The sequence below is a fragment of the Acinonyx jubatus genome, chromosome A3 (assembly GCF_027475565.1).
Source record: "Acinonyx jubatus isolate Ajub_Pintada_27869175 chromosome A3, VMU_Ajub_asm_v1.0, whole genome shotgun sequence".
Taxonomy (NCBI): Eukaryota; Metazoa; Chordata; class Mammalia; order Carnivora; family Felidae; genus Acinonyx; species Acinonyx jubatus.
The window spans coordinates 115,732,038-115,759,842 of record NC_069388.1 but is presented as its reverse complement, the minus strand read 5'-3'; the positions used below and the strand labels follow the sequence as shown (position 1 = coordinate 115,759,842).

At 40.3% G+C, this 27,805-nt stretch overlaps 1 protein-coding gene across 4 annotated transcripts in view; it reads left to right on the top strand.

Annotated features, from left to right (window-relative positions):
• Positions 1-27,805, top strand: part of BABAM2 (BRISC and BRCA1 A complex member 2) — a 397,415-nt gene that overhangs the window by 126,664 nt on the left and 242,946 nt on the right. For all 4 annotated transcript variants that reach the window (XM_053201072.1, XM_015064178.3, XM_053201074.1 and 1 more), the window contains one exon: positions 15,688-15,762. In XM_053201072.1, coding sequence (XP_053057047.1) covers positions 15,688-15,762 — 75 coding nt within the window. The remainder of the gene's footprint in view (positions 1-15,687; positions 15,763-27,805) is intronic.

Here is a 27,805-nt window from a genome sequence, read left to right as displayed (position 1 = left end):
TAGGGAAAGTAAAGAAACTGAGAGTCCCATGACAAGGCAAGGTGGGTAGTTAGAGGTCAAGCTTACAGCAGAGCAGACCTAGAGAAGGCCTAGTAGGAGTGGGAGCTGAGACTATAAAATAAATATATAGGCATATGAGTTAGTTGCTGGTCAAGGAACAGAATATAAGGTGTCTTGAGGGATGAAACACACTGAAGTTTGGCATACTGGTTCAGGAATGCTTTAAAGGACAGTCTGCTAATGGAATCCAAAACTAGACCAAGAATCTGGACAATAAACACAAGGCCCTGGCAGAAAGAAAGGAACTTGATTTTGAGCCAAGATTTTTTGAATCAGGGATTGTATGAGTTTCCTATTGCTACTGTAAAAAATTTCTATAAACTTGGTGGCTTAAAACTACACAAATGTATTATGTTCTAGTTCTGGAGGTCAAAAGTAGGAAATGGGTCTCCATGGGCTAAAGTCAAGGTATTGGCAAGGCTGTGTTCCATTTGGAGATGGGACACAGTCTCTACAGGAGACTGTTTCAGGGTACTTAAGAAACTGGCAGATGTGCTCTCAGAGATATCTCTGAGATACTATGGAGAAGCAGAAAGATCTTAGAAGACTGCAGAAAGAAAAAACATTCTGGTGATTTTTGAAAGAAATGACACTCAGGTCTTTAATGACACTCAGGATGATTTGCAGACATTTACATAAGAACGCGATAGTCCCTTGGAACAAAAGTTGGGTAACCAAGAAATAGTCATGGCAATTTGTTTTACCCTTTTAAGGAAGGTGGATGTCATTGACTTAGATTATCTCATTTTTCTTTTTTTTTTTAATTTTTTCAATGTTTGTTTATTTTTAAGAGACAGGGATACAACATGAGTGGGGGAGGGGCAGAGAGAGATGGAGACACAGAATCCGAAGCAGGCTCCAGGCTCTGAGCCCAGCTCGCGGGGCTCGAACTCACGAGCCGTGAGATCATGACCTGAGCCAAAGTCGGACGCTCAACCAAATGAGCCACCCAGGTGCCCTTCATTTTTCATTCTCCCTTAACATTCTACTGACAGTATGTTCCTTTCTTAGGCATTTGAATATGTGGAAGAACTATACCTAAAAGATTGGATATAACTCTTGTCAGCCATCAGGTGTCTTGTGGAATGTCACAGGGATTCTCTTTTGGGCCTATTTTCTCACTGTTTTATTAGGACATTGAGAGGCACGCTTTTCAGGCTTTCTCATAACACAGAGTTTGAAAAGGTGGTTGCTCTGAAAGACTACAGAATCTATTTAAAATTATTTTTAGGCACTGAATGCTGTACCGGCCCCACAAGATGCAATTTTAATAGGGCTAAGCCAGTGCAGGACTGATGTACATTTATGGAAAGTCTGCTCTGCTAGTTTTGGGCTACAAGGGCCGTCTACCAGCCACAGCTTTTGCTCTTGAAGGTGTTAAAATCCAATTGAGAAGGCTCCGTACATATTTGTGAAAAATGAAGGGGCAGTGCCGGGTAGATGGCCTCAAGTGGAAGTAGAGCCTGTGTAAGAATTTAGAAGACCTGACCACTGAGGAGCGGAGTGACTGTGGGAAGCTGTCACTGATGAACTGGAACTGGCCAAGCCCACAAGGGCAGTGGGCACAGCATGATAGGTAGAGGAGGTCAGTGAATGGTTGGAGAACTTAGGGGCATGACATACATGGGGAACAAGAATTGTAAGCACACATTCTGGTTTACTGGTCAGTAAATCCGATCTATTATCGCTTAGTGCAATACTGAAGCGTGAAGATTTTGTATGAAATACATTGATGTTTATTAATTAAAACATTAATATTAATGTGCTGTCTAACTAAACCACCGTAAGATTGATATATTCTTCCTGGCCTAAATATAAGTCTATTTATTTTGGTTCTCCTGATCCGACTGTCCATCTGATAAGTACCCTCTGTAATGAATCCAAGAGTATATGTAAGTATTTAATACCTTTGGATTACAAGATCCTGTATTCTTTTGAGAGGATGGTGACTGCTTGCCTTCACCGTTGTCATCATTGAATTTTTCTTTCTGCCACATAATTTACATCCTTAACTTTCCATTTCTGTTCTTAAAGTGTGAGGCTCTTAAAAACCTGAGATGCCTCCTCCATTTTATTGTCACCTGGCAAAAAGAAAATTTCAGTAGCCACGTAGAAGAGGGAGAGGGTTCTAATCTCTCATCAACATTCTGGCAAGTCTGATAATTTGAAATACAGTGTTCCCTCCATATCACCTCAAAGATGGTCCCCCCCCCCCCCATACTTCCATTTAGAAGGTTTCAGCAAGTGCACACTTGGAGGTAAATATTTGAAAGAAAACCAACAAAAACCCTCTGCTCTTTGCCTTTGTCTTTTTATGAAGCCGTTTCTCTTATTGCCTTGCCCATCTCCTTTAATGAATGAGTAGATGTTAGTTTTGAACATTACATTCTTTGTCTATGGTGGTTTTGTAATTTTTAGTAAACACTTTTTTTAAATCTGGAGAAAACAGAGGATACATTGGAATGTAAGCTTATGTGTTCAGAATAAACAATTCTTTTTTTAAAAAAGTTTATTTACTTATTAGAGAGAGGGGTGGGGGGAGGGACAGAGAGGATGAGAGAGAGTCCCAAGCAGCTCTGCACTGTCAGCACGGAGCCCAGCGTGGGGCTTGAACTCACAAACCGTGAGATCATGACCTGAGCCGATATCAAGAGTCAGATGCTTAACTGACTGAGCCACCCAAGCATCCCCAGAATAAACAACTCTTATATGTGCCTGCATGGCCAAGAGTTTTTTTTAAAGGTTTGTTTGTTTGTTTGTTTATTTATGACTATAAATTCACAAGAGGGTATAAAATAGTAGAGAGATCTTGCATACCCTTCACTGAGTTTCCTCCAGTGGTTACATTTTACATAATGAGAGTAAAGTATGGAAACTAAGAAATTGACATTGGTACAATGGATGTGTTTGCCATTTTACCACATGCATCATTTCCTGTAACTACCACTGCAGTCCAGAGACAAAACTATTCCTCACCACAAAGATCTCCCTTCTGCTACCTCTTTAAGCAGAGTTAGTGTTAAGATTAGAATTTTAATTTTGATGAATGCCACAACATAAGCCACAGGTATAAAATCGTATATACTGTTTTGATACAGTATATCAAAATAAAGGTACATTATACATTTTCTCATTGGGTAAAGCCTAAGGTCTCATTTTAAATTATGTATATTGACTGCCTTGTCAGTATTTCCTGCATGGGTCTGTTGTGTCTAAAGAACCAGTGTTTGTTAACTTTAACAAAGCACCATAAAGAAGTTTGTGAATTTTTCTTTGACTTCTAATTCCCAGAACTCAAAATTAGTTATCGTACCTCATATTTTTATCAAAGACATTTTTCTTTCCTGCTATGAAATGAATGTTTTGAGATGTTCTGCAACCACTTATCTTCACATAGTTTACATATTAAAGAATACCAGTGGGTGATCTGTGAGATAAAAGTTTTTTGGCAACAGATTTTTTTCCTTTTGTGGGTATTTTCTTAATAATGGCATATACTTACATAATGGAGAATGTGAAGCAATTATTTTTTTTTTCGTTATTATAGTTGACCCCAAATGCCAGTAAGATTTTAGGAATCTATGGCTTATAAATTAAACTCTGGCAGCATTTAAAAGTACCGTGCAGAAAAGAAAGGATCTGTTCTAGGAGGAGCTCCTCATTTGAGTTAATGACCTAGGCTTCTGTCATCTCATCCTGCTGTGATGTTACATTTGAAGGGAAAGTATGTGAGCAGTGTTAAAAAATAAACAGGGATATTAAAACTTTTGAGAGTTTATTTGAGTAAACATCAACTCGACGTGGTTAGGAGCATTCTACTGACAAAAGCTAGGGGCAGGGTTTTTGTAGAGAAGACACTGAAGCAAAGCAGGGAATTTGGCCATAGCCTAAGTGCTCGCATTATCTGGGAAAGCCTAGTTGGCTGTTTGTGACTGATTGTTCCTGATAATTTTGAGGCATTTCTAGGAAATGACTGGCTGAGATTTCAGTTTGCTTAAGTCACCTACCAAAGTGTTAGAACCACCTCAGTCTAATGGCCTCCTTGTTTGGTTACTTTTATAGCAGTATGTGTTGGAGTTTCAGGTCCTTCTGGGCAGAGGCCATTTGGAAGTGTGTGGGAGAGAGAGTGATCTGGGAGGTGGGAGCTTCAGATTCTAATCCTGTCATTAGTTTTGTGTACGTGTGACTATAGATTTTCTCTTTGTCACTTTCCTGGAGTAACTTCCCTGTCACCCAGCCTTGGGACAAGGGTAAATTAGATCCTGTGCATAGGAAGCAAACAGAATTGAGCAAACATGGGGTTATGTAATACAAAGTATTGTTATTATTAGCCTTCTTTTGTAAATAGTTGAATTATGATAGTAGGGGCTCAATACATTCTAGGTTAGTGATTGTTCCTGTATTATCTCTGAATATGCTGTTCATCATAAAGTACCATATGTGGACCAGTAGAAGTTGATGCCACTAAGATGCAGGTAAGGAATGGAAAGTAAGGTGAGAGGGAAAATTAGTTTAAAAAAATTTTTTTTTAACGTTCGTTTATTATCGAGAGACAGAGAGACACAGAGCGTGAGCAGAGGAGGGGCAGAGAGAGGGGGAGACACAGAATCCGAAGCAGGCTCCAGGCTCTGAGCCGTCAGCACAGAGCCCAATGTGGGGCTCGAACTCACAAACTGCGAGATCATGACCTGAGCCGAAGTTGGTCTCTCAACCAACTGAGCCACCCAGGTGCCCCCAAAATTAGTTTTTAATAGAGACAGAGGTGCTTATGTTTCCGGGAGCAATTCTGATGGCATTCGGAGCAGAGGAGAGCACATTGCAGGGTGTCAGGAATGCAGGTGGAGAAAACGAAGTAGGGACAGTAGGTTTAGGCAACATTTGGTGGAGGAAAAAACGAATCATCTGGAAGAGGCAGTGGGGTCCCATGATCACTCCCCACTGACCAGACGACAGGTGTCAGCCTTCCTGTTAGGAACGTTTGGTGGCTCAAGCAGATCTTCAGGTATTTGTGACAGAGAGAATCTAACTTAACGTGGAGGTTAGTATTGGAAAAATGTCTAGAACGGTTTGGCCCAACACGAGAGCTGCCAGCCAGCCATACACACGTGGCTGTTGAGCACCTGCAGTGTTTTTCGGAACTGGGATGGAAGCAGATGCAAGGTATAAACCAGAATTTGAAGAATTTCGTACCCCAAAATGATCTCATTACCAATTTTTATATTGATTGCATGTGGAAATGGGAGTATTTTAGATATATTGGGATATGGCATTAAAATTGATCTCGCTTGTTTCTTTACCTTTTTATTTTTATTATTTTATTTTATTTTATTAAAAAATTTTTTTTTTAACGTTTATTTATTTTTGAGACAGAGAGAGACAGAGCATGAACGGGGGAGGGTCAGAGAGAGGGAGACACAGAATCCGAAACAGGCTCCAGGCTCTGAGCTGTCAGCACAGAGCCCGACGCGGGGCTCGAACTCACGGATCGTGAGATCGTGACCTGAGCCGAAGTTGGCCGCTTAACCGACTGAGCCACCCAGGCGCCCCTCTCTTACCTTTTTAAATGTGGCTATTAGAAAATACTAAAAATCTTACACATGCATGTGTAGCTTACATTTGTGTGTTATGTCTCCCTTCTCTTGGATAGCACTGGTCTAGAATGGTGGAAGAGGAGGGCCAGAGTGCTCCGAGGGGGATCAAAATATCTGGAGGGTCAGAAAGCGTGTGGCCCTTTTACCTTGGCCATGAGGATGGAGTAGGTGTTCTGGTGATGCTCGTCAGCAGGGGATCCTTCTCTCATAATCGTCTTTCAATTTATTCTGCTTGGGAGTTATGCCCTGGCGGCACTTGACTTGGAGACAGGGATAAACTTGTGCTCCTTTGAAAGGGGTGTGGTGTGGGTATCAGCTGTGTTACACACACTTCTAGGAAGTGACAGATTTGTTTGTTTTTGTTTTTAACCACATGGAACTATTATGAGTTGAACATTATTTAAAATAAATGAACCCATGACCAGGGCTCACATTTTTATTGTTTTTGTAATGGATTTGTTATATCGAATTCTGACCTGGATGTCAGTAGGAGTACTTGGGATCTTGCCCTCAGTAGTGTTCTTGCCCTCTATCTGATCTTGCCCTCAGATTTTGACTTGATTCCTAAGAAGTGGTATGTGTGTGCCTCTAAATTACTTTATACCTGTAGACATTAAAGGTGAGTGTGAATAGCTTTTTCAGTTTTACTGACATTTGAAAGGAATTTTATTTTATTTTTTAAATAATAGAACTGTCAGTAGGAAGTTCACATTTCTTTTAGCAGCAGGATGCATTAAGTGGAGAAAATCTGGTTTTATGGAAGCAGATGAAGCACAGAGGAAATCCTTTCCATTTCCTTTGCCTGTACCTTGGAGAGCAGCGTGTGAGGAAGGACGGGGATCGTGCCATGTGCCTCTGTTTGGGAGGCCACTTGTTTGTTCTGAAATCTTGGGTGCCTTGCCCCGTTTCCTAGGTGGCCACTTAGATGTAGGGAGCACCCTTTGCACAGATTTCTCAGCGTAAAGGAGTCTGCAGGGGACATCAGGGAACCAGCTGCCCCGGATTTTTTTTTTTTTTTTTTTTTTTTGAGTAGGCTTCACGCCCAGCGTGGAGCCCAGCACAGGGCTTGAACTCACAAGGCTGAGATCAAGACCTTGGCTGAGATCAAGGGTACGACCCTTAACTGACTGAGCCACCCAGGCGACCCTTCCCGAGTTTTTAATGCTTTTTTTCCATGTAATAAAAGGGAAAAGGTGAAGGGTCCTGTGTTCGAAATGTTCTGTGAGACAATCCCTCAGATTGTCTTATGGCTTTGGGGGAGAGTGCACATAACTTAATCCCCCCACTCCTAAAAGGTTTCCTAGTTTTTCAGTTATTTCTAGTGAATTTATGGTGTCCCTAGCTGTTTTACTGTGAAGAACTCTGGAGGTAGTGCTGATTAGTTCAGAAGGCGCATAAACCAAACAGAATTCTTGCCTGGGAATGTGGAGATGGCACTGAGAGAGTGAGCTTAGCCTCCTTGTGAGTAACTGGGTGTCACATGTAAATTTTTTCTCATATTATCTAGTCAAAGGAATGAGAAAGTGGTAGTTGGAGAGAAAGATGAAGCACAGAGTAGAGATAAGACCAGGACAAACAGCTCAGGGTGTTCAAGTCTTTCGAACTGAGGCTGGGCTGCGTTTTAGCTTTAGATTCCATGAGAAACCTCAGATCCTTGTAAGAAATTATCTTTCATTTGCTCAGTGAATTTGAAATGGAATTCTGTTACCTAAAATGAGGAGTCCTAACTCCATGACTTCCACAGGATCCAGTGAATATCTGTCAGAACATCACATCGTAATATTTTGTTTGTCTAGTCAAAATAGACTTTAAGCTCCATGAGGACAGAGACTGTATTTTGTCTTAAGATCTCCATCACCTAACCTGGCACTTGGCACAGTAGGTGTTCAGGAAATGTTTGTTGAATGAATGGATGGATGGATGGATGGATGAGTGAAGGCATGAATTAGGAGCATCTCATTATGCACACTTTGGACTGTAAATTTCTTTTTAAAAGTTTTTGAGTGAATAATATATTCATATTGTTGAAACATCAAAATCTGTTAAAAGATATGTAGGGAAAAGTCTCTCTCCCATCATTGTCCAATATCCACCCAAATCAGGACCATCTTCCTTTCCTTTCCCATCCCACGTAAGCACTGCTATAGCTTTCTTCTAGTGTACCTTTTCAGAGTTCCTTTATGCGCGTAGAAGCAAATACAAATACAGACACTTGTATATATGTGTGTATGTGTGTATATATGTGTGTATATATATGTGTATATATGTGTGTATGTGTGTATATATGTGGGTATATATATGTGTATATATGTGTGTATGTGTGTATATATGTGGGTATATATATGTGTATATATGTGTGTATGTGTGTATATATGTGGGTATATATATGTGTATATATGTGTGTATGTGTGTATATATGTGTGTATATATATGTGTATATACACACACATTCCCCCCTTTCAATGCAAGTGGTAACATGTATCACACACCGTGCTTGGCAGCTTTGCTTTTGACTTGATACAGCTCCGAGTTTCTTTCCTGAATAAGCACACAGAGAGCACCTTCATCCTTGTACCCGTCATCCTTGTACCTGCCGTTTTGTGTGTGTCCAAGTATGTCTGTAAGATAAATAATTAGAAGAGGAATGGCTGGATGCAGGTTTATGTGTGTTTATAATTTTGTCTGTAAAATGCCCTCCATGCAGTTCATTCTAGTTTATTAACCCAGCAGCAGTACATAACGGTGGTTGTTTCTCCACACTGTTGCCAACAGTGTATTAACATATTCGAAGATTTCTGTCAAGCTCCACTTTGCAGAATGGCCTGGTAGCTCCTCTTGGACTAACCCTTCCACAAGTAGTAGCTGTAAGCTCTGGGCAGAACATAAAGCCATGTGCCTCAAGGTGCTGGGTAGTGATTGAAAGCAGTCAGATACCGGATGGGGGTTGATACTTGGAAGAGGCAAAGGCAGAGCTAACAGGACAAAATCAAAACATCGAACATACATGAATGTGGAGTCCCGGAAGGAGAGGAGAGGAGAAAAAGAGGGAGCAGGGAAATATTTGATGAAATAATGCCTAGGTATATCCAAGTATGGCAAAAGACATACATTTAGAGATTCAAGAATCTCAACAAACCCTAACTAACCAAGACAAATGCAAGTCAGAATACTGAAAACCACACGTAAAGGGAAAATCTTAAGTGGTCACAGAAAACTGGCACTTTATTTGTAGGTGAGTAGTTAACTTGAGTCAACGCTGACTTTTCATCAAAAACAGCGGAGGTGAGAACACAGTGCAGCGACATCTATGAAGTGCTGATGGATTTCTGCCGAGCTGTTTGGTAAAAAATGATAATTTGTATTCCTTTTGTTATGAATAAGGGTATGCATTTTTTCATGTTTCAGACTGTATTTCTTTTCTGTATATTCTTTGCTTGTTTTTCTTGGGGTTTTCATTTTTTTTTCTTCATTAAGGTCATTAGCTTTTTGTGGTAGAGTCACAAAGACCTTTTCCTCCGTCAGTTGTCTTTTGACTTCGCTGATGGTGGTTATTTGCCATCCACGAAATCTTTCTATTCAGGCTGTCAAGCTTATTTGTCTTTTCCCTTTTGGCTTCTGAATTTGGAGTCGGATTTGAAAGGCATTCCCTACTGCAAGGTTATAAAGATACTCATCAGTGTTTTCCTCCTTAAGGTTTCAGCTTTTACACTGAAATTCTTAATCTACTTGGGCTTTATCCTCATATATGATATGAGATGTGGATCTAACTTTATTCCTAGATGGTGATGCAGTTGTCCCACATCACCAATCATAACACTAGATGTATTTGGCTTATTTCTGGGCTTATTTTCTGTTTGATTTAGCTACAGTATTACCCTGCTGTAATTACTGTGTTCTCACTCTCTGGTGTAGTTAGCCCTTCTGCTTTGCTTCTTTGAAGTTTTCCTAGCTGGTATTAATTGCTTATTTTTCTGTGGGGTCTAAGGACCTGGCTTTCTAAGAGTTCCCTCAGAGTAATGAGCCCCAAAGTGTAGACAGAGTTTTCACAGGTTGTAATTTATAAGAGCATTATTTTGATGAGTTTCTGAGTCGCTCCCTAGATGATAAGCTATAAGAGGGCAGGGGCCATGTGTCTTTTCCTCATTATATTTGCAGTACCTAATATAGGGCCTGACACATTTTAGGCTCTTAACCCATAGTGATGAATGGGGAATGAATCTTGAGCTCTGACTCTTTACTGCTCTCTCAAAGGCTGTAGGCAAGTTTCTTGACTGTTTTAGGCCTAAATTTTCTCATTTCTAAAATAGGAACAAGTGAATTATATCTATAGAACAGGGTTTTGGGATAATTAAATAATATAGCTTAGAAAACATTTGGTAAAGAATGAGATGTTATGAAATCCTCGTTAGACTGGCTTTGGCTTTCCTTTTCACGTGCAATGAGTAATTACGCATTTGCCAAGGAATAGTCTCCAGACTTAGGCTATTGGTTGTCAGAGTCCATTTGAAGAATCACCATCAGACTGTCATCCTGTTAAAGTTGTAGTCCTTCTCCTCCTCCTCCTCCTCTTCCTCTTCTTCCTCCCTCTCCTCTTCCTCCTCCTTCTCCTTCTTCTTTTTTGATGTTTATTTATTTATTTTGAGAGACAGAGAACACAAGCAGGGGAGGAGCAGAGAGAGGGGGAGAGAGAATTTCAAGAAGGATCTGTCCATCAGCGCAGTGCCCGATGCAGGGCTCAATCTCATGACCCATGAGATCATGACCTGAGCTGAAATCAAGAGTTGGGCGCCCAACTGACTGAGCCATCCGGGTGCTCCAAAGTCATAGTCCTTCTTGAGTGTTTCTTAGCTTTTAGCTGTCTAAGTGATAGAAGCAGTCAATTTCAGATGACAGCTTGTTTGTTGACAAAGGAACAACCTCTAAGAAAGGAAGTCAAATTTCCCTTTACATAGCAACCTGGGTTTGGAGCCCATTCTGCACATGATGTCTGCCTGTCACTACCTGTCACATGACATAGCCGCTATTACCAGAAGAAAAGTTAGATTTAATAAATTGCCAAAACTCAGAGTCTTATTAGTTTAAGTTACTTGCCAGTGTACTACAACTTGTAAAAAAAGGAAGGATGCACATATTTATTGCTAAGCTGGGGAAATTGCCATGAAGGCAGTTGGCAGAACGGCTGACATTTTCACAGTCAAAGGTCAGATAATTTTCTACATCTATCCAAGAGAAGGTTTGACCAAGGACTGACAAAAAAATCAAATTATTCTGTTCACTTGGCTGCATCTAAATGTCTCATTTTCAGCTTACAGGAAAGATTGCTATGGAAGCAATCTTTGACGTGACAACAGCGTGACCGTAAATTGCTTGAATAACTGTTGGAACTTCGAATATAAAAACACAGAAAAAGTCATCTGAGGTAGAACTCAGAAAGGATTTTTCACTTATGGTTTACTCCTTATGTAATTTATGGTTCAAATTTTATATTAAGGTATGTTTTAAATCAGCATTTACTTAGTTACACAGAAAGAGATGACGTCCAGGTCACAAGGAAAATCAGTGGCAGAACTGAAAGCTGAATTCTTGAGTTGTAGTTTCCAGCACTTCCAACACTGTGAGAAACAAGTGCTAAGCTTTCTTTATTCTCTCAATGGCAAAATAAAGACCGTAAGGTCAGCTTGAAAGTTGGAGATCAAAAAACACTTCCTGCGGTTTCCGGAGAACCAAATTTCCTTTCACAGTCTTGAGTTTCTCGTGTTACGAGTTTAGTTGTGCAAATCAGCCCATTGCTGATAAACACAAACTCCTCTTAGTCCTTGGATCCACATGCCTTTTATTATTAATTTAGTCATGTAAATCAGTCTTTTGCCAATAAACATAAATTTATATTAGCTCTAGGATCAACATTTTGAGAGGGGATAAAGTAGGGATTGTCTGAGCGTTTTAAAAAGAATGTTGGTCTAAAATAGCTGGTAGAATAAAAATATATTGTACAAACTAAAATAGGGCAAAAGAGCTAAAATGCAGTGGATGGACTAAAATAACTAGCAGTTCACATGAGTCCAAGTGCTAAATACGTAATTATATTTCCCATTACCTTATATGTACAAGACTTGTTTTAATTTTTAAATCGTACATTTTATTCCTTTCATTGTTTTTTTTCCCCTAAATATAGATAAGCCATTGGGTGTAACAATGTGAACATTTTGAGATCGCCATTTTAACTTGGCTATCACCATTTTAACAATGGCTATTTATTGATTGGTTTGCTTCTCTAAACTGAAAATGAAGATGAATTGAGTTTGACTTATTATTGTCTATCCAGCCACCTCCCTTCCCCAACCTCTTCTAATCCCTTAGTACTTCTAAAAAACCTCTCTCAACATCCCCAGAAATGACTTACCCAGTGTTCCACATAGATGAGGTAGTCACTTTAGTGTTCACTAATTTTATGAGCGATTGTTGCACATCCTACTGGGGTTAGGAAAAGAGAGTTTCTGCATGAGCTTTGATCAGTATTAGTACTTGTTTGCTCCAGTTACATTGTCCTTCTTGTTCTTTCTTGAACATCTAGGGCCGCATCACCCCTTTTTATACTTCCTGTTTCCCTTGCCTGGGATGTTTTTCCCCCACATCCCACATGATTTTCGTCCTCACCTCTTTCACGGCTCTGCTCAGTTGTTACCTTGTCAGATTATTCTATTAAGAAGCTATACTTAACCATCTGAGAGTTTTGAGCAAAGGGGGATCGTGATCTGACTAATGTGTTAAAAGGGTTGCTGTGTGTATGGCGATGGAAGCAGACTGCTGGCAAACAAGGGCTGAGGCAGTTGGGGGTGATTGCAACCGTCTAGGCTAGAGGTAGCTGTGGCTCAGATCACGTGGTTGTGTGGTGGCGAGAAGGGGTTGGGGCTGAGGTTCTCTTTTGAAGGTAGAATCAGCAGGATTTGCTGCCACCTTGGATGTAGGACAAGCGAGAAAGAGAGGAGTCAAGATCTTGAGGTTTTTTGGCCTGAGGGATTGAAAGAACGGAATTGCCGTTTACTAAAATGAAGAATAAATATCAAAGGAAGGAAACCAAGGGTTTGGTTTTACTCACGATCGTTGGATACATGAAACAAGTTAGGAAAAGGTCTGGGCAGAGATAGAAAATTTGGGAATCATCAGCATATAAAAGGTATTGAAAATCTTGAGCCTGGATGAGATCACCAAGGAAGTGTCAAGGAACGAGAGAGATCTTGATCTGAGCTGTGGTGGTGTGCACCAGAGTTCAGAGGCCAGGAGACCGTAGGGGAGGCCAGTGAAGTAAAGAAGAACCAAGAGAGTGGGATCCTGGAAACAAAGGGAAGAATGTAAGGAGTAATAATCAGCTATGTCAAAATGCCGCAGAGAGAACAAGTAATAAAATGAGGACAGAGAGATGACCATTGGGTTTGGCAGTGGGGAGGTCATTGGTGACCCTGATGGGCTGTGGGGGTTGGCTGGTGGGGAGAAAGGGCTGACAGGAGAGGGTTCCAGAGAGCATAGTAAAAGAAGAAATGTGTACGTTGAGTATAGACCAGTTCTTTACAGGAGATTGTTTTGTGAAGTTCAACAGAGAAATGAGATGGGACCTGAAGTGAGGTATGAAGTTAAGAAAGATTTTTTTTTTTTTCAGAGAGAGGGCGCAAGTGAGCAGGGGGCAGAGAGAGGGAGAGAGAGAGAATCCCATGAGGGGCAGAGAGAGAGAGAGGGAGAGAGAGAAGCGGGGCTCACCGGAAGCAGGGCTTGGGCTCATCCAGTGCGGGGCCCAAACTCACGAGCTGCGAGACCATGACTGCGAGATCATGATGTTAGCTGAAGTTGGATGCTGAACTGATTGAGCCACCCAGGCACCCCCGGAAAAACTTTTTAAATGATGTTTGCATGCATGCTGGTGGGAGTGAGTGGGTAAGAGGGGAGAATTGCTTATATAGGAGAAAGAATGGGGATAGTGGTTGGGAATTTGTCTTCTTTGATGAATGTCCCTTACCCTGTGGCACTCTACCAGCACCAAAGGAAGACTTTTCATTCTTCCCAAACCCCCAAATTCCCACTGGGCCAGATACCCCTCTAATAAGCTCTCGTAGAAATCTGTAGTGTTACATGTTATCCCTATACTCACCTCTTTCAATGTAGGAGCCCCTGTGCTTAGGTCCAAAGAATCCCACTGACCAGGTGGTATTAATTGTAGAGTCCTCCAGTTGCTTAACAAAACACCAAGACCATACCTTTCTGGTCATCTTGGACTCTGATAAAATGTAAGAGTTTTAATAGGCTCTTTCACAAACCTTTTCCTTTCACCTACTGTGATGCAAGCTGTTTGTAGATCCTTAGGTGACTCTTAACTATTCTTTCAAGTAGCCTGCGTGTATTGGCATTGGGTACTGAGGATAGCTGCTCAGCACCAATGATTTTCCTTGTTTCTCACCACTGACATTTCTGGCGGCACAGTGGCTGCTGTGAGTCTATCTGGCTTGCCTCAGCTTTGAGTCTGTCCATTCAGTTCTCTCATTTCTGCTTTTTGTGTCATGGGGTTAGGCTTGTGGCAATGAGGAAGTGCTCCGTCCTTAGCTGGAGGTTGATGTAAGTTAAAAGATGTTATAAGCGGCAAAACAACAACTCCCATGTAGATGGTAGTTATCGCTTTTGTCTTTTGAGCTCAAGGTTTATATTTCTGTTTGCATTTTCAAGGTTTTAGGTCAGAGTTTAAAAATTGCACCCAGTTGCTAGGGTCATTATAGAAAGGTGTGGTGACTGATGTGCAGTCTTCTGTAAGAGCTGTGCATGTGTGCTTGTGTGCCTTCATTCACTGATCCATAAAAAAATATTTGTAAATGCTTGCTATGTCTAAAGATGTGTTTTAGTAACCTGAGGTGCTTTTTTTTTTTTTTAAGGGGGAAGGCAGTGGAGACATTGGGAGCTGTTTAGTGTTCACAAAATATAAAAAGGATAGAGACCCACTCTTTAGAGTAGTTCTAGATCATCCCTGGAGTTCTTTGTTCAAACAAGTTGTTATAGTGAAACCCAGTATGTGAAAATCCCAAGCTGAACTGCAGGCGTGTAGTGAGAGAGGTTGAAAGACCCAGGATACCACCAGCTCAGCACCCTTCCTTGTGACCTTTGCAGACAGGTTCCTTGGAACCCCGAGGTGTCAGCCCAACTGGAAAGACCCTTCTCCATACTGTGACAAAGTGTTTTTAAAAAAATGTGATGCCTTAGACTTTCCCGTCGTAAACAAAACAAAACAAAACAAACAAACAAAAAACCCAAAAAAGAAAAAAACAACAACTTTGATTTCCCATCATCACAAAGTGAGAGGAAAACTTTTTTCTTTTACATAAATTTTTTTTCTTTAAAGAAAAGTAAAAGCTATTTTTAGGCTTGGCTAAATGTTTTAATTCTATAAACCTCTGTACATCTTTCCTATGGAAAGAGAATTGAGAGAATTACTGAAAAGTTATTAGTTGATGATGGATGCTAATAGACTGTCCAGGAGATTAGAATCTTATTTGGGGTACCTACTGATAGATTGCTTTATATTATAAGGGTAGAAGTTTGACCTATGTATGTATTTCCAGACATACTATAAGGCATGGTGATACATGTCAGTCATCTGTGAGTTATAAATCTTAGCGAATTGGTCTGAATGCTTTAGTAAAAAGAAATGAATCAAAGGGACAGGTCTGTCTTTATTGCTTGGATTAAAAAAAATCATATATTCATGTATTTTTTTTTATACTTAAAAAAACCAAAAAGGTAATGCTACCTTATAATTTTATTGCACATTAAAAATGCAGATTTAAAAAATTCTGATTGTGCTTTTAGTAGCTAATAATTTAATAATTCTTTTTGATCTTTCCCTACTTTTCCAACCTTCTTTTCTTGCTTGATGTTAGGAAACCCAAACTGAAAATGCCTCCAGTTTGAACAGGTTGAACGTGTGGCCTTGGTGATAATTGTTACTTTACAATCAATTTTTTATTTTAATCTTATTATTATACCTTTTGTCCTACAGACTGGTGAATTTTCAGCTCGTTTCCTCTTGAAATTGCCAGTGGATTTCAGCAATATTCCCACCTACCTTCTCAAGGTAAAAATATACGATATCAGTGTGAGAATGTAAATGAGCTTTTAAAGTAATTATTTGACTCTGAATATTTGTATGATTGGCTTGCCTGCATTTTGTTCAGATGAAGAATTTATTAAAAATATTTACTATACAAAGATTACTGAGTTTGTTATCAAAAAGCTAAAATAGTAGCCCTAAAAGTAATTTCAAAATGAATTTTCCTTACAAAATAAAATCCATAATAAGTAAACGAAATTTGGGGAAAACAATCACTGTTAGTAATCTTATTGGGAGGAGAGACTCTCATGGAAGTTGTCTAAAAGGCATTCTTTGGGTAGGATTGCATATTAATTATTGTGTGCTAAAGGGCATCTCATTTTCCTTATTTATGTCAGTAGTTCATCTTAGGCACCTTCATTGTTGGGCTGTCCAGAATTGATTTAGACCAGTGTATATGGCATTCTTTTTTTTTTTTTTAATGTTTTTATTTATTTTTGAGAGACAGAGAGACAGCACAAGTCGGGGAGGGGCAGAGAGAAGGAGACACAGAATCCGAAGCAGGCTCCAGGCTCTGAGCTGTCAGCACAGAGCCCAGTGTGGGGCTAGAATGCGTGAACTGTGAGAACATGACCCGAGCCTAAGTCAGATGCTTAACTGACTGAGCCACCCAGGTGCCCCTATATGGCGTTCTTTAAAATGTGTTGCAGGCAAGGTGTGGCTGAGGGAGAGTCACTTTGGGCTGGGGTCTGCAGATGCTTTGCACATAAGAGGCAGAATCCCAGTGACTAGGCTGTGGTTAGCATGAAAGAAACCAAATGGACCAGGGAGCAGGTTTGAACAGAAAGTCGTAACACAAGGCCTACGTTCATCACAAATGAGGATCTGGGTTGGGATTTAAGATATAGCTAGCTGCCCTCAGCCCTGTATTTCAACGTGTAGTTGTATAGCTTTAGTCTAATGGAAGAGAAATGTCTGCCTTCCTAATTTGATGTTGTGCAGAGAGTTAATGGTATTTACAATCATTTAGAGAGAAAGAAACCTTGTACAAGTTTCCTGGTATATTGTAGCCATAAATAATACTAGATACTAATCTTGATTGGAAGTATGGTTTGGTGGAATATAAGCTATAGACCATAGAAAAGATTACAGAACACTTTTTATTTTTTATTTTTGAGAGAGAGACAGACTATGAGCAGGGGGTGGGGGCAGGGTGGGCAGGCAGGAGAGAGGGAAACACAGAACCCAAAGCAAGTTCCAGGCTCTGAGCTGTCAGCACATAGCCCTACACGGGACTCGAACTCATGAACTGTGAGATTGTGACCTGAGCTGAAGTCAGATGCTTAACCGACTGAGCCACCCAGGTGCCCCAAGGGAACCCTTTTTAAAATACATTCTACTTGGGGCGCCTGGATGGCTCAGTCAGTTGAGCGTCTGACTTGGGCTCGGGTCACGATTTCATGATTCACGAGTTTCAGCCCTGCATAGGGCTCTGTGCTGACAGCTCAGAGCCTGGAACCAGCTTTGGATTCTGTGTCTCCCTCTCTGTCTGCCCCCACCTCCCTGCTTGTACTCTGTCTCTCTCTCTCTCAAAAATAAATGAAACATTAAAAAAAATACCTTTCACTCAAGGTGGGGAAATTATTTTCTTTCACCCTAAGTAACACATGGGAGTTTTGTGCTTCATTAAACTTTCGTTTTTAATTTCTCATTGACTAGTTTTCCACTCTGTGTCTAAGGGTTATGAAGTCCAAGTAAGAATGGAAGTCAGCAATTTATATCAGTTTCTCCACACTCCTGTTGTGGAAAATATGCATATTATATCTGTGATTACCAAGCATAATTAATTTGGTTTTAGCAATTACTATGCTCTATTCGAGTAGCAAGCAGTCTCCTTGGAAACTTAGATCACAGACTCATCGACCTGCGGGGATTCCAGTTAAAACTCTATTTCAGCTCATTTAAAGCCAAATTCAATAGTATATGAGAGAACTTTATTTCTAGAATCACGTCAATCCATTATTTATAGTGACAGTATCTGTTTTGATTTGTTGGGCCTTATCAGTTGGATGGGTTGTCTTGTTTATTTGAATCTAATGTTGCCCCTGCTCATGTTCTTGAGGGTCAAGGCAAAAAATATATCTTGTATTATAATCTAATTTTTTTCTTTTCAAAATCAAATTTCCATATTTTCTACTCCAAGAGTCCTAACTTTGTATTATTATGTCCTTACTTTCCTTGCCAGTCAGATAGGGAAAAGGTGGAAACTATTTGGCAAAACCGAAAAGCTTCCCCCCAACCCCCCACACCCCAAGGTACTATGAAATGACATTTCTACCATAGATGAAATGCCTACATTGCAGCACTGATGTCTTTCTGGATCTTTAATCCATTCAAAAAGAATAAAGCCACAAGGACAGAAAAAAGGAAGGAAAGAAGGAAGGAAGGAAGGAAGAAAAGGAGGGAAGGAAGGAAAGAAAGAAAAAAAAAGAAAGAAAGAAAGAAAAAACTTTCTTGTATAACACAAAACAACCAGGAAAAAAATACCTGCCTAGCAGAAGTAATCCAGAATGCCCACTGAAGGTTTTAAAATCTAAGTTCCTAAAGTTTTTATATCATAACCTTGGGACATTTGGCTGTACTACTCTAAAAACTGAGTTTTCGTTAGGAACTGATTTACATATTATTAGCATTTGGATGTTCCTAATCTGATTACCAGGCTGCTATCTGATAGTCTTAGTCCCAAAATAAAGTCTTCAGATTCTTAGGATGAGGATACTGTTCAGCATCAATGTAGTTTTGCCTCACCATCCCAAAGAAATGAAAAGTGAAGTAGAATTTTAAAAATTGAAATAACATGGAGTTTGACGACATACTGATTTGCTACAGTGAAATTTCTTTGTACCATGATGAAGCCATCATCCACGTAATAAGTTTATATTTCCAAGCGTACTTCTTTTACCCATGAAAAGAATTTTTTCATGTGAGAATGAAAAATCCATTAAATATTCGATGATATGATTTTACTTAATATTGTACTTTCGGCATATATGGTTCTTACGTGGACTAGAGTGAATTTATTGTGAGAATGAGTCCTGACTTCAATGTCTAAATTTTATTCTTGGATGAGGTAAGTCAGTGGGTCAGATAAATCACTTACATAAAAACTCAGGAAAAAAAATACTTCTGTATTAATTAGGATTCTTTATTTGTGGGTGGTGGAAATCTAGCACAAACTACCAGGAATGAAATGGGAGATGTAGTACAAATCCTCTGTTTCTGTAGTCCACATAGCAGGATAATCTACAGATAGACATAGATCAGCTTTCCCGTGTCTGTCCCACTTGGGCCAGGTATGCACCCTTGAACTTCTCAACTGGTGTGTTTATGTTGAGAAATTGTGGTCCCAGAATAAAGGGCAGATTACTGAAATGACAAAAGTGTAAGAGTCACTCTAGTTACTAAACCAGAGAAGGTTGTGTTATCTCACTATGGAGTATGGCTTCCCTGAGAAAGAAAAACTGCTTTCCAGCCTCATATACTCAGGTTTAATAATTCTCAGACCCAAGAATAAAGACAAGAACATACACAAGTCAGTTTTCACCACATCCTAAAGGAAATCAAGAGCAGCAACTTCTAATGACTAGGATTCAGCCTCGTGACCTGTTCTTTGAGAAAAAACAAACACTAAAAATTCATTTTATGGCAGTTGTGTAAGCGGTTACTGGAGTGTCTCTACACTAGGTTCCATTGAGCCCTAGCCCAGCCCAGAGGTAGTACCATAACCAACTTACTGCGACTGAAGTACTTGGACTTCTGGTTTCTACAGTAATCTTCTCAGCATCATTTAACTTGACACAGTCTGAAGGATTGCTTGCTACAGTAGTTTAGTCCCACTGTGGTGTCTGAATCATAACGCTGTATGGAAATGAATTGAAGGCGAAAAAGCTGCATTGGGCCGTGTGTGTTGGGAGATGAGGTGCTCAACCTTCTTACCCTTCAGAAGCCACCATGGCTGATCAGCCAGGGCACAGTCAGCGCAGGGTAGTGGAACACAGGTCACTCTGCCAAACAGAGGCAGACAGCAGGAATTAAGGTCAGGATATCCAGACAGCTTCCAGGGCCCAGGACAGGTAGAGAGTCTCAGGCAGATATCCAGACTGAAATCCTACATGGTGTAAGAAGGTCATTAACATGGGGGAGAGTCCAAGACTACTTGTGTGGGAAGGAGCTGCCTCCTCAACCTGACATTGACTGGCGGGTTCACCTGCTTAGTCATCCTTTTCTCTTATCACATGTAGGTTAGCAACTGCAGGTGCTCTCAGGGCCAGGCAGGTACTGAGGAGGCATGAATCTGGCTGGATGTATATAACACAGTAAGAAATGGTGAGAGCCGTAGAGAGCCGGCACGTGTGTGCTTCATGTAGAGCAGCAGCTGCTACTCAGCTACAGAGTTGTTGCCTGTGAAAGTGTGGGCCTCCTGCTGCCAGATATACAGATGTTATGAAAAGGAGCCTAGATTCTCAGGGGTTTTTATCTGGAAAAAATGGCTGCTTTTTAAGTGACGGCAATGGATAAATATTTTTTTTTAAACACTGCTGCCAAACAGAATACTTTGTGTGTTGGCCATGGCAGTCTGATATAGCCAGGTAGGCTGTGGAAGGGTGTTCTGGAGAAAATCTCAGGCAGATAAGGCACCACACCCCAGGGCATAGGGTGGTCATCCATTGCCGGACTATGAGAGCAGTAGATGGATTGGCACCACGTTTCGCCTTCAGATGTACAGGCACTGATTCTGAACTAGGGAACCATTTTGTATTTGTCACTGTTCTCCAGAGAAACAGAAAAAACAGAACACTTATGAGAGGATATTTATTACAAGAATTGGTTTACAAGGTCACGGAGGCCAAGAAGTCCACAGTGTGCCGTCTGCAAGCTAGAGAACCAGGGGAGGAGAGGAGGCCCTGGTGTAAATCATGGAGTGTGAAGGCGAGCGAGCCAGGAGTTCTCATGTCAAGGGCAGGAGAAAATGGACTTTCTGGCTCAAGGGAGGAAAGGAAGAAGGGGAAAGGAGGAGAGCAGGAGGAGAGGGGAGGAGACAGAGACAGAGATGGAGACAGAGGGAGAGAGAGAATTCATCCTCAACCTTTGTGTTCTGTTGGGGCCCTCAAGGAGTGGACGATGCCCTCCCTCGTTGGTGAGCGTGGATCTTCTTGACGAAGTCTCCTGGTTCAAATGCTAATCTCTTCCCGAAATGCCCTCAAAGAAACACCTAGAGATCGTGTTTCAGGAGCTATCTGGGCACTACTTAGCCCTGTCAAGTTGACACATAGATTTAACCATCACACACGCACCCTGTTCATAAGGCTGGTGAATTTGTGACTGGAGCCACTAACTAAAATATAACTAATGTATAATTTCATAGAGAAAGCAGTTTAGACCTAGATTTTTGGGTATTCTAGGGCATAGAAAGTACATTTTAAAATTATCTCCTGAGGTGTATATTGTGTTTTCCTTTGGGATATGTGGTACACCAAAATTCTATTGCTTTTTGGATACTTTATTTATTGGATACTTTTATTGGCTACTTTTCCACTTTGATTGATATCATATTACATGACAGAGATCCATATGAAGCGGCTTGGTACCCTGAGATTATTTTAGGAGCCTACGGAACCAAAGTAAATTTGGGGAGATTGCATCTGTTCAGCATGGTCTTGTCTGGGAGAACTTATAGAAGTGGGCATGAAGTTCCAAGGGTCCTTGGATTCCATTTAACTCCAGATGATGCCAGTTAGTTGTAGTCAGTGGTTCTCATGCTGGGCTGCACTGATTGCTGGCCCTCCTCAGGCCAATGAAACTGGAATTTTTGGAGGTGAAGCCCAAATATTATATTTTAAAAGTTCCCCAGGTAATCCTGATGTGCACCCAGGGTTAAGAGCTACCGCTCTAAGAGCTATGGATTTCTATTTTGGCTTAATAGACTCAGACGTAAATGGATTTATTGGCACAGTGATGGCATAACTGCGGCCCTCCATGGTGCCTCCAGCCTCATTTATTAATGGGCTGGCAGTGATAAGCTTAGAATGGTGGGAGTGAGGAGAGGGAACCAATTGGTATTGAATAAATACTGTTTGTAAGAACCGGACTAGGTACTTTATATATATGATCTCATTTAATATTCTCACCAACTCTGCAAGGTAACTTTTTCCCTTCATGTTTTTAAATAGATAAGGACTCTGGAGGCAACATTATATAAGTGACCCAGGTAGCAATTTGTGGAACTGGGATTTGGATGCAGGTTCCTTGGCTCTAAAGCCAGTGGTCTTTCCAGCACACCACACTGCAGCAAGAAACACTTTGTATTGCTAGATTATTTTCACTTTAGCTGTCAGAATGGGAAGCTAGGCCTCCTTACATCTGTCTTGCAGTAGAAAGAATAAATGAGACTGAGGAAGGACGCTAAAGTGAGAGCTGCAGTGGTCTGTGTTCCAAGGTAAATCTATCCGGAGTGGTTTTCAGAGGTGAGATGTTGATGTGCTCTGTGAAGCCCTATAATGGGCAGGACAAAGGAGGAGAGTGACATGGGTGTCCCTGGATAAGATGAAGGTGGGAGATGCAGTGCACAGGGACTCTGGGGACACCATGAAGAAGAGAAAAGGTAGTCAGAAAGGGCTTAAATGGAAGTGACAGTGGAAAAGAGGTGAGACATGGGGGAGCCTAAGACAGCCTTTTGTTCTTTGTGATGTGGAGTTAAGGTGGTTGGAGATCTGACCTGCAGGGATGCTGAAACTCCCTGCCACTGGGGAGAATTTAATTGTGTTAACACATGAATCATTTTGTTTTAACTCAGGAGGTCAGGCCGACTTGGAAATGGGAATGATGCTGGATCAGGTAGAGTCTGAGAAGTTAGTGAGGAGGAAGAGATGGGATCCAGGCCCTTCTTCTCTTTCCTTGACTTACACTGTAGAGTGACGTTAGGGGGATCTTAGTGGGACCCAGCAGGTGACAGAAGGAAGACCTGGAACTGGGGTAGCTCCAGAACCCCTCTACCCTCCTCCCTAGTGTCCTCAGCTGCTTATAACAACTGAAGCAGAGTGTACAGAATGGGCGTGGCTTCACTCTATCTATCTATCTATCTATCTATCCATCCTTCTATCTGTCTCTCCATCCTGTAACCCGGACCCTGACCCGGACCCTGACCCAGACCATATTGACTTGGCTTGTTTGGTCTTCAGTGCAAATACTACTGTGCAGAACCCTGAAGTATTGATTTTGACTTAAAGTGATTTTGATTTAAAGTGATACTGGAATCTGTAGAGGATTAGACAAGCCAAAAAAAAAAAAAAAAGGAATACAAGGATAATTATAGTTCCCAAATATCTTATACTATAGTTGGTAAAATATCGTTAAAAACATTAATTAAAAAAAATTAAGCACTAAAAAATAAAATAAAAAAATAAGCACTAATTTGCATGCTACATGTACAGTAGGCCTTTAAAGATGTACAGATTGTTACAGGTTGGAATTGTTAGAGAAACCTTTGTGACCAAGTTTAGGCATAAACTAGACCCTGAAAGAGGCATAGCTTTTAAAGACTGGAAAGGGAAGAGAGACAGCTAAGATGTCGTTGATCAAGTCATTCTTGGTGGGACAGTGGGCACACTTGATTTAGGGAGCAGGGAATAATAATCTAGGCTGGAAGAGAAATTTCTTGCAGAGCATGAGAGAGAAAACTGGAAAGATGCCTTGGAAAGATCTTGAATGCTTGAAGAATGATTTCAGACGTCATTAAGCAGGTAGTCCTAATCTCTTTACTCCTGGATTATCATGGTAATGGCTTCCTATTTTATTTCTTTGGCTTCATTCCCTCCCTTGTCCAATTTCTCTGCAATATTACTGCTAGGGTAGTCTCCTTTAATCTTCCCTTGAAACAAATAATGGTTTCTTGGATCCTGCTCCCAGAGCCTAGCCATGCATGCAGTGCTATTTTATCCTGTTCCCCGACTGTGCTATTAATCTGAGATGGGAGGCTCCCCTCCTTGTCCTGCCAGTGTTGTGAGAATTCACAGTACTGTCACTTTGCTTATATTCCCCCTCACAGCTCTGAAACCCCTCCTCTAATCTTTTCCTAGGGAATTTACTTAATTGACATAAGAATAAAGTGAGGCCCTAAGAAGTTTCATTTACTTGCCCAAGACTGTTAAGTGTTTATTTGGAGCTGTTGACAGAATATCTAGTCTTCATTATTGGCAGCTGGGACTAGAGAGGAGCTAAGTGATCAAAGTAGAGAAGAGGATCATGAAACCAAAATGAGGAAGTGTAACATACAACTATGGGGAAGCCAAGGCCTGAACTTGGAGGGCCCAATGGAAGAGAGTTGTCATCTAGGTAGAAGCCCAGAGTTGTGTAAGCCAAAGATTTAAAAATGTTAAATGAAGAAGGGAATGCTCAAATGCCACTGAATGAACAAGATTAGACCCAAGAAAAAAACATTTGCTTTGCCTGGAGCCATGGGGAGGGTGAGAATAGAGAACACTGCAGTATAATGGTCAGGGAGAGACCAGATTGTTGGTGGTCATGAGAGTGCAGGTGAGTAGGAAATATACGCAGTGGGTATTTGGCAAAATGAGTTTGGGAGATGGGATGGAAACTTGAAAAACTGAAAAGACCAAATGAAATTGTCAAGAAGAAACAACTGAAATGATAGCATACTAGCCAAAACAGTCATGGAGAAGGCTTTTCAGGCAACAGCTTTAATTCATGACAGACTTGAATATGATAATCTTACTGGTGTTCTCTCTGGAAAGTTTCAAGGGAATATGGCTGGGGAAACCAGTTTTAAGTGGTACTCTCGTTCTTTCATATAGTCAGGGAAAATAGGTAATGGCATGCATGTCAAAAAAGTGTGTGTGACAGTCACATTTTGTGACTTATCAAAGATTGAGTTTTAGTAAATTTGCAGTTTTGAAATTTCTCATTCTTCTCACCTTCCCTTAGAAACAGGGGAGGATTTTACATTCTGTGCACCCATAAGAAGAGTTAGACCAATGAATTTCTCTGGGATTTTTTTTTTTTTTTTGATGAATTCTTGCACTGTCCTTTGTTATTTGGAATTGTGTGAAAGTTTATTTAGTTTTACGTATTTGCTGGGAAGGAAACTGATAATTTCCCCAAAATACTCTCTTTATTTGAAATCCAGCAAGCTTGTTAGGGTGATATATATTGACTATAGTCATTTCTCTGCAAGCATAAGATAGCAAACATTAAAAAGGTTTCTGATCCTGATAAATGACTATAAATTCAAAGGATGACCTCACAAAGATTTTTCTCTAAACCACAGATTAAATGATGCCTCAGAATTTGAGACCTTTTAGTTTAGGGAATTTCTTGGATCCAGTAAAGTCACGCTTTTAGAAATAAAGATTGCTTTAACTCATTCTTGTGAAATCTGGTTTTAAGGCAAAACAGTTGTCTGGTGCTTGAAAGGCCATAAAGAATTCATAGGGAACCCTCATCTTATCTCAAAGGAAACAGTTTCTGTCTAGTCAAATAGGAGAGGGCATACTTTTATAAAAGTGGGAGTGTGTACCTGGAAGAAAGTACCATAAAAGCAGGGTGCTGTTTATTCTTGTAATGAGTCTGATTTATCATTGCTAAATTTGAGCCAAATTTAGCATTTGAGACTTAATCGCAAAGAAGGTGGTGAGATGATCTGAAAACTTACTCTTCAGGGAACTTCCCTTTCTTCCTTCATGAAGTAGGGGACCCATGGCTGCTTTTAGTTCATTGTCCTTGTTCCACCTCCCTCCTCTAGAGAGAGAAGCGGGGCTTAGAGAAAAATACACTCTAAATCAGGGGCCCCAAACGTCTTCTCTAAAGGGCAAGATAGTAAAATTTTAGGCTTGCAGGCCATATGGTCTCTTTCACAACTACTCAGTTCTGCTGTCACAGCATGAAAGCAGCTACAGACAATATGTGAATGAATGAGTGTGGCTGGGTTCCAATAAAACTTTATTTTCAAAAACAGGCACTGGGCTGGATTTGGCCTGTCGGCAGTTGTTTGCCAATCCCTTTTCTAGACTATGGAGGGGAATATTTCTTCACAAAACCCTGGGGACATCACAGAAAGATAAGTAAAGGGATTTGGTTCAGTGAGGTTGAGTGGTTTTTAATACCATGATCTCTCAGTTTATATTACTAGAATCTTCAGTGTGGTTGAAGACTCCCTCCTCTTCCTTCCTCCTTGTTTCCTTTCCTTCCTTGTTTTCATCCTTCCTTTATTCCATCTTCTCTTTTATTTTTAAATAATCTGTTAGTAACATGTACTTTACTAAATTCTCTTCTGAGTCTTAGTCTCCCTGCTAAAATGTGGTCAGGCTCTCCCTCCAATATTATTAATGAGATAATGAATATGATGGTACTTAATATATGTCTGAGCTTGCAGTAGACAAGGAATAGAAATGGTTTTGATTTTATTTAGTCATTTAATTTGTATTTCAAAGTATCGAATTTATTGTGGACCAGGAAGAAAGTAAGTATTCTGTTGAAAGTAAGATAAACTATATTTGTTGCTTCTTGTTTCCTCTGTCCTGACTTCCCCCATCTAGAATTCAAAGCCCAAATTTACACTTGCCCTAGATTTCCAGATATAATGTATGGTAATTCTGACAGCAATATATTTTCCTACTAAAAATGAAGAACAATCACAGGTAGTTTCTGTGAACTTCCTTTTTTTGGGGTGTTCTTTCATTTTATTTTGCTCTTATTTTTTATGGCATGCTTGTGTTTTCATTTTCTAAGTGAGAATTTTAGAATATAGATGTGTCTCAAATGACGGTTAGCTGACCTGCTTTGCTACGCTGTCCCCGTATATGGTGATAGTCCTTCAAGTACAGTCTGCTCTTCGAAACAGCATGCTTCAATAACATGAAACAATTCATGCATAATTGGTAGTGGACACATGTCAGTATCATACAAAAGTTACCATGGTTTATAGTTGAGTTTTCCTATCACGTTAATTTTTGACCATTAAATAACATCAGCTGAATCCAAAGTATACTAATACCGATGAACGTAGCAAGCTGTGGAGGGACATTGTGTTGCACAAAATGTCCATTCATTCACTCCATATCCTTCCATTTGGCTCAGTTTTGCCATACGACTTGTATTTAAATATTTATTGCATGATTTACCCTGATCTTTGTGAAAAGAAACAAACTCAAGACAATGAGCCAGAGCTATCCCTATTTGGTGTCATTACTTTGTCCCCAGCCTGCTTCTCCACTGTAACTTGTGATGCTGTCCCCTCACCCCTGCACCCGACTCTTCCCAATAACTCAGCCATCCAACCTCCTTGTAGCACCTTTCATTAAGCTATCTCTGTGTTTTCAGAAGTCTTATATTTACTGCAATAATTCCTTATTTATTAGGAATATGGCATGGCAGTTTAAGTACGTTAATATTTTTAACTGGAGTTACTTTGGTCATTTTGCTAATGCTTTGGTTACAGAGTTATACAGGCCTTACCATATTTTTCTCATAAACCTCTTATTCTTAATATGTAATTTACTAGAATTCAGTTTTTTTTTTAAGGAATGCATATGCCACATTGTAACAGAAACACCTGTATTTTCAACTAGAGATTCTCTTCTTTATAGGTTATGCATTCTTTATCCTTTACACTTTAAATATCTATTATAAGTTTTAAATCCTTCTCTATCCTCATGCTTTTCTTCAAGAAATGTTCCAGATTGCCAGCATCTCTCTTAAACTGTGGTGCCCAGAAATAAGCACAAAACTTCAGATAGGATTGATCAGGTCAGTTTTCCATTAGAACCCTTCACCATTAGTTAGTATACACCGAATTTGTAAACAACCCAACCTCCTTGTTTTACTAATCTTAGTTTGTTTTTAAAGGCAAACTATAGACTAATTCCGTCATGTTGTCTTTTTGAATTTGCCTGCATCTGGGGAGGTATTGCCACCTTTGACCACAAAGTGGGGAGGTAGAGGTTGGAACCAACTAGCCCAGGGATTATAGGATGTGATCATTATAGGTGGCCGT